Here is a 7,945-nt window from a genome sequence, read left to right as displayed (position 1 = left end):
ATGTGCGTGGCATTTCTTTTTTAAACAATGTTTTATCGTATAGGAAAACTATTGGTGGAGAAGTTTGTCAGTTTGTTATGCTTAGCTGTGATTGGACCATACCAGTTTGGGGAGCTATAGGTCAATTAATCATCATTAATGCATTATTAATCTGTGATTAATCTGACTTGAAATAACGTATAACGGACGGTCAGCCAAACATATGGCACATATGGCAGCGACTCGTTCAGTCCGATGATTCCGATCTGCTTGTATTAAACAATGTTAAACTCTCCAACGTTGCAGCTGTAGGGTGAGCTTGAATGATCCTCTTTCAGTCTGCAAAGTGTTTGATTCAGAACAATTAGAGATGTCCCAATACTGTATTAGTATCGGATCGGCCCTTATTTCATCATATCAGGGGAATATGCCAGTCTAACCACCGATCCGACACGGGGGTAAGCGGTTGATACTATGGCAGGTAAATAAAATGTTGGGGCATGTATAGTTTGCTTTGGAGTTGCCCAAATTGCAAAGTGCACAATTGAGTGAGGAGTCTGCTATAAACGCAACACGAGATATATATATATATATATATATATATATATATATATATATACATATACATATACATATACATATATATATATATATATATATATATATATATATATATATATATATAGCTAGATGGCTATAATAAACACTATTCCCGGTTGGTGGACTTCAGAATAAGATCTTTTTTCTTTTTGTATTCTCTGGTATCGGTATTCGGTATCGGCTAACACAGAAATTGTGGTAGAAGGGGTCCTTCTACCCCTTCTACCAGTGACCCCTTCAGTGACTTCCACGAGCACTTCCAAACTCCAACACTTCTCCAAAATAATCACCTGCACGGAATTGCTTGATAGAAATTAGAAAGTAGCTCATGACATGTCTACGGTGGATTTTTATGACACAAACGCTTTGCAGACTGAAAAAGCATAATTCAATCTTGCCTCACTGTCACAGCTGCAATGTTTAACGTTGTTTAAATACAAGCAGATCGGAACTTTGATCAATGGGCTGTCAATGGAGGTGTATTGCAACTCTAGATTCAACCCAATATAAAAAAGATCTAGGTCTAACAAGCTTATGGTCTTGTGACCATGGCTATAGAGCGTCGCAGTCCCTCCCCCTACCATGGACCAGGAAATGAATCCCAATGCATTTTTCCCATAGACATTTCAAAAAGTATACGCCACGGACAAAGCCAACTCGAGTCGTGACAACTCATGACAACACAAACAATATTTTATACCAAACAAATAATTACAAAGAAGAAAAACAACAACAAAAGTGTTGTAACCTGCCGTTTTTTTCTTCTTTCTAATTATTTTTTCGGCCCCAAAAATTGTGTTTGTTGTCATGATTTGTCACGACTCGAGTTGGCTTTGTCCACGGCGTAAACATCTTTAAATAAATACTTTCTGAAATGTCTATGAGGAAAATGAACGGAGAATCATTTCCTGGTCCATGGTAGGGGGCGGGGCTTGCGACGCTCTATAGGTCTAGAATTCCAAAAGAATTGAGCAAATGGTTTTAAGTAAAGTAAAAGTAAAACAAAAAGTATGACAATTTAACATTGGTGGCAGGAATTCAGGTGACAGGAATTCCTGTTTCCAACCAAAATGATCTTTCTACATTTATAGAGTTATTAACCCATTTTGGGCGGGAACCCCTTTTGGTTTTTTTAAACATTATGTTATCATTTAGCTATTGAAAAATAGCAGATCTACAAGCTCATAGGTCTGCTATTTTTGAAAAATCGTAAAAATGCGGCACAAATCTTTGAATATATATTCTTTCAGAGCCTAAATGGGTTAACATTGGTGGCAGGAATTCAGGTGACAGGAATTCCTGTTTCCAACCAAAAATGATCTTTCTACACGTAGCTGCAGTTATTGAATTAGTTTTAGGTTGTTGATAACCTTTAGTCCCTTGCCCTACATTGTCTCCGTGTCACCTGCACACGCGTGTCCGGCCTCTTCTTTTATGACTTCTGTTGTTTGTGTATATCTGGACTTGCTGTTTGTTTGCCACTGACTCTCCCTCAGGGGTTAATAAAGGCCTTCCTATCCTTATCCTGTTCACTTTGGTCTCTCGTCTAGAAATGGGAGTTATATTAGTTATATGGACCTGCAATAAACACTAGAGGCTGTCTGGGTTGGACTGCTGTGGTGCAGCTGCCTCTATAGCTTACATTCTGTCACTGTGGGCGGTGTGTCCAAAATGTTTACTGTCCAGGAAAAGGAGGAAAGGAACCAGTGTTTGATTTTGTCGACTTAACCCATTTAGGCCTGACGTCGAAATTTTAAAAATGTCTTTTTAAAATGTCTTTTTTTCTGAAAAACCTCATGTTTCTGACCCCAAAAAATGATATGTAATTGGCCGCCGACCCCCCATCTGAAAATATGTTGTTCCAGGGACCCCCCAGAAGCAAAGATTTGAGTTAAAAAACTGAAACTCAAAGAATATATATTCAAAGATTTTTTCATGATTTTTCAAAAATAGCATTTTTCAACAGCTAAAGCATGCTTTAAAACACCAAAAGGGGTTCCCGCCCAAAATGGGTTAATTTATAAAACTAAGACGAAAAATGTCCGGCTATTTTCAGCCTGCAACCAAGTGTAAACTGACTTATACTGGATCTCTTGTCCACTGGTCCCTTCCTAACATTTTAGTCTAGTTTTTTAATTTGTTGACAAAATTGTCAATATATTTAGTCTTAAGTTTTAGTCAACAGTCAATGGTTTTCCTTTAGTTTCCATTTAGTTTTCAAATCGGTGAAAAAAAGGGTAGCCGACGAACACATTTTTGCGTCATAGTATTAGTCGACGAAATATTTCAGGGGAATCCAGTTGAGACCAAGGTCTCTTTTATCAATGGCGCCCTGTATACAAACAAAGAACATTTACAGCAATGATTTGACATGCATGACAATTCTTGACAAACACACGGTCCAAAAAGATATAATACAAAAACAGTTAAAACACACATACAGCAGAGAACAGAATCGGAATCTTAAAACCACATATTACAAAAAGCAGGTGCATATAAAGCCTTCCTCTAATGTGAGGTCAGTTAAAATTATTTAAAAAAAATAGCATATATGGAACCAGGACATCCAGCTTCAACTTGTCTTGACAGATATTCCATAGATGTGGAGCATGCACCCTGAAGGCAGTATCTCACAGTTTAGAAGAAGATTCTGGTACCTTCAACAAAAGCCTATCAACAGCGTCTTTGTCTCGTCTCTCTCTCTCACCATATACATACAAACAACTGACACTTGTCTGTCTAAATCTAAGTTCAATTACATTAGAATACCAAAGATATATGGATAATGTAGGTTAAATATCATGTACAAAAGCAATATCCTGTACAAAAGCACATCAGTCCAATTGTGTGACCTCTCCCAATAATGTTGTTTTAACCCATTTTGGGCGGGAACCCCTTTTGGTGTTAGCATTATGTTATGCTTTAGCTATTGAAAAATAGCAGATCTACAAGCAAGCAAATCTTTGAAAATATATTTCAGAGCGAACATTTTTAACTAAAATATTGGCTTCTGGGGGGTCCCTGGAACTACATATTTTCAGATGGGGGTCCGTGGCCCAATAGAGATAATTCTGGGGGTCCTTCACATGAAAAAGGTTGAGCATCACTGACATAGAAACATGGGTTTTTCAGAAAAATGTTTTTTTTTTTTATCGACCTCAGTCCAAAATGGGTTAAGTGATTTTAAACCTAAACCAGGACACCAGCAAGGTGATCGTGGTGGACTAACTGTGTCTCATCTCTCTCTCTCTGTCTCTCTCCAGGACGTGTCGTGTCTGAACAGGGACACCAGCAAGGTGATCGTGGTGGACTGTAAGCGCGAGGCGTTCAGCCTGCAGCCGTTCAACGGCATGGCTCTGAAGAGGTGGGACGGCAACTCGGAGGACCGGACGCTGTACGACCTGGCCAACTTCCTGAAGAGTAAGAAAGCCAGCGTTGATTTTTTTTGATGGCAACATTTTGATTTTTTTTTTTAGTTTTAGTCCTAGTCTTTGGAATGAAATTTCATTTTTTTTGTCATATTTTAGTCCTCTGAAATGTTTTAGTGTTAGTCTGGTTTTAGTCGACTAAATATCATAGGGTTTTAAGTTAAAAACCCTTTTAAGTAGTCGATCTAAATTGCAGTTGGTTTTTGTCGAAGAAAATGCATTTTTGCAGGCCTTGATGGCGCCGGACTCGTAATGCCTGATTTTACACTTGGTTGCATGCTGAAAATAGATCTACAAGCTCGTAGCGCGGCACTCGGTAGCGCGGTACGAGCTTGTAGATCTATTTTCAGCATGTTGTAGATCTGCTATTTTTGAAAAATCTTGAAAATGTGGCGCCAAATACAGATCATTCTGGGGGTCCTTGACATGAAAAAAGGTTAAGCACCACTGACACAGAAACATGAGGTTCTTCCGAAAACTGTCAGGATTTAGAAGGCATTTGTTAGTTAGTTAGTTAGTCAACCCATTTTGGGCGGGAACCCCTTTTGGTGTTAGCATTATGTTATGCTTTAGCTATTGAAAAATAGCAGATCTACAAGCTCATAGCGCGCCACCGAGTGGCGCGCTACAAGCTTGTAGGTCTGCTATTTTTGAAAAATCGAAGAACCACTGACATAGAAACGTAGCTTTTTCAGAAAACTGTCAGGATGTAGAAGACATTTTTAGAATCTGATTTCGGGTCAAAATGGGTTAACCTATACAGGATGGAGTGACCGCTGTGATGCGTGTGCGTTGGAATTAGAGCCGACTGTCCAGGACAACATCCGTCTGATCTCTCATCTACTGATGTCCTCTCTCTCTCTCTCTCTCTCTCTCTCTCTCTCTCTCTCAGCCGTTGCTTTGAATGGTGTGGACGACGTGCGTCTGGTCCTGGAGAACTATGCCTTGGAGGAGGACCCCATCGAGGCCTTCAAACGAAGACAGGCCCAGCTGGCACTGGTACGTACCGTTACGACCACCTTCATGGAACACACGCATCGCCGCAGTAATCGATAAGAAAACATCGGTGGTTCCCCCGCCGATATTTTTCCACTGACCTTTTTTGAAGAATCACCCGATCGTGAACGTATAGTTCCATTCCATACGAACGGTTGTAAGAGTCAGTATGCAGTGCCGGTTGGTGCCACAGGGTGGTGCACTGCTACCCTTTTTGTTTTGCTGTGTGTACAAGACTCACTCACTTCCACTACATGTCCGTATTGTGTTGGGCGCGCAGAGTGACGGTATGGCTCCGTTCACTTTTGTATCATTATGTTGGTACTGTCTGCCGTGAGACCTGGCTCGATATGGTCAATGCTCCGTTAGTTGGCTGCTAAATAAACCAGCTTATTGACATTATCTTCAGGGTTTCCTGCACAATGTTATTGGCATGGCGCTGCGCCATGCTTGAAATAAATCGCGCCATGCTAAGCTGCAAAAAGAAACCTGCCCAGTGCCTCCCCAGTGTCCGCCAAGTGCCTGCCCAGTGGCTCCCCAGTACCTCCCCAGTGTCCCCTGAGTGCCTCCCCAGTGCGCCGCGCACCAGAAGGTCCCCCCGTGCCCAGCTCCATGCCAAAGCTTTTTCCTGCAGGAAACACTGATCTTTGTCTGGTGTGAAATACCTGGACATCGGCTGTATCCAGCCCACTACTCCATGCTCAACACATCACAACGTGCGCCTTAAAATAGCGCAATTTGCTTTTATTCCACAATCGCCATCGACGACGAGGAAGGTAGTCCGTACGTAGCATTGCATTGGGACTACATTACCCAGCAGCCCTGAGAAGCGAGCGTTAGTTTTGTTTTCTTCCTGGTCATGTGATCCAAACGTGTGATGATGTATCACAGAGTGTCAGTGGATAACCTTGTATGGCTTAAAAAGTTATCAAAGTCGGGGCCGATAAAACAAATGAAATATAACTCGGGGAAACTCGTGGTCGGCAAGGAAAGAGGTCTTAATCAATAAACTCGGTCGTGTTTGGGAGTGAATGTCTTTGTGTTTGAAGCATTATGTTATACTTTAGCTATTGAAAAATAGCAGATCTACAAGCTCACAGAAGGAGATGCCAACCCAATAAAAAAAGATTGGAATATTTTTCTTTCATTTGATATCGATGAAAATGCGCTAGGACGTGTGTACACGACCTCGCAATCCATCGGTTGGATTAGCTATGACGGCTCCACACATCCTACGGCCTAAATGGGTTAACAACCAATAAAAGGTCAAATGTTCTACATTTCATTATGCTTTAACCCATTCAGGCCTGACGTCGAAATTTTTAAAATTTGATCTAAATCATGACAATTTTCGGAAAGATTTGAGGCACATTTTAACGATTTTTCAAAAATAGCAGACCTACAAGTTCATAGCGCGCCACTCGGTGGCGCGCTATGAGCTTGTAGATCTGCTATTTTTCAATAGCTAAATTATAACATAATGTTTAAAACGCTAACGCGACATGGATGCGTTCCAGGTCTCAAGGTCTCAACAAAAAACACTGACCTCATCACATTTGTGGCTATGGCCACAACGTCTATGGTCGTTTTTCGTGCAAAACTAATGCTTGGAATGGATTCAGAATCATGAAAACCCCCTAGTTTGACACGTTACATGCTACATGAAGCATAATGAAATTTAGAACATTTTGCCTTTTATTGGTTGTTAATGGTACCCCAAACCCTTAGCAGCTGTAAAAAAAAAAAAAATCCCCTAGGGTGGCTGAATAGAAAACCAATGTGGGATATGTTAGTAGACACCTTTACAAACACATTAGTGAAGACATTTCTTGATTAGAAATGTGTTCCCAGATTTGATGTTATTCTGCCAATTTTCTCTGACTATACGGTTAAAATCACTGTCTTAAAATGCCGATGTCCTCACAAATGTAGTAATACAAACGTGTGTGTGTGTGTGTGTGTGTGTGTGTGTGTGCGTGTGCGTGCGCAGGAAGAGGAACAGCGTCTAGCAGAGCTGTCGACACAGCAGAAGAAACCGGGTCTGTCTCTGGGCTCCATCGCCTCGCGCTTCTGGCGCTCCAAACAGCAGTGAGACCACGCCCACCTGGCCTATACCAACAACAACAGCCAATGGGGTGGACACATTTTGGCACGTTCGGGGGGGGGGGGGGGAGGGGCGGGCCAAGAGGGGGAAAAGCCAAGGGGGTCCGACAGGATTGGTCCATTGAGCGATTGGCGGCGGGGTGTGGGGCCGGCGCGGCTGGCATTGATCGGCCTCCGCGCCAACGGGGGCTTCCTGCCGTTTTGACGGAAGGGACGCAGGAACCCCTAGTCCCGCCTCCCGTTGTTATAGGGGGGACCCTGATTGGTTGAACTCATGCGGCGTATAAAGGGATTGGTTTAATCACTTAAACCCTATACCTGGTTGTCCTTTTCCGTTTTTCCCCTCACAATTTATTACTCACGACGACAAAAGAGCTCACAGTCTGTCGCAACTGTGAGCTTGTAGACCGGGCTGATATTATTTGTGCAAAAGCGCCCCCCCGTCGTCGTCGTCCCCCCCCTAATTGTGGGGGTTTAAGTGGTTAAACAGAGTGGCGTAAAGGAGCTGATTGGCTAAGGCACACAGACTCAGGGAGCTGATTGATTTGCCTGATCGAAGCAGGATATCAATATCGGCCTTGTGTTGTTTGGACTCTAGTGGGACCAGATCCACGTATCGCAACTCCAGGTCTGGTTTTTTATCACTTTAAAACCAACACACCTGACTGTGTGTGTGTGTGTGTGTGCGTGTGGGAGGGTTGGGGTTTATATTTTATTTGACTTTATTTGTTTGTTTGTTTTTTTGTTGTTGTATATTGTCTAATATAAAAGTGACTCTGGCCATGGCTGATGAATGGATGATGTTTAAACGTTCTTTATAATAAAGAATGAGAAACGAC

General features: G+C 42.0%; 1 protein-coding gene across 1 annotated transcript in view; it reads left to right on the top strand.

Annotated features, from left to right (window-relative positions):
* Positions 1–7,945, top strand: part of LOC306932772 (mitochondrial import inner membrane translocase subunit TIM50-like) — a 39,308-nt gene extending 31,363 nt beyond the window's left edge. The window contains exons 8-10 of the mRNA XM_079514692.1: positions 3,786–3,999; positions 4,900–5,006; positions 6,994–7,945. Coding sequence (XP_079370818.1) covers positions 3,786–3,999; positions 4,900–5,006; positions 6,994–7,095 — 423 coding nt within the window. The 3' untranslated portion in view covers positions 7,096–7,945. The remainder of the gene's footprint in view (positions 1–3,785; positions 4,000–4,899; positions 5,007–6,993) is intronic.

This window comes from Electrona antarctica, assembly GCF_951216825.1.
Source record: "Electrona antarctica genome assembly, chromosome: 11".
Classification (NCBI taxonomy): Eukaryota; Metazoa; Chordata; class Actinopteri; order Myctophiformes; family Myctophidae; genus Electrona; species Electrona antarctica.
Note: the sequence above shows the minus strand (reverse complement) of the source record. Positions and strands in the feature narration are given on the sequence as shown.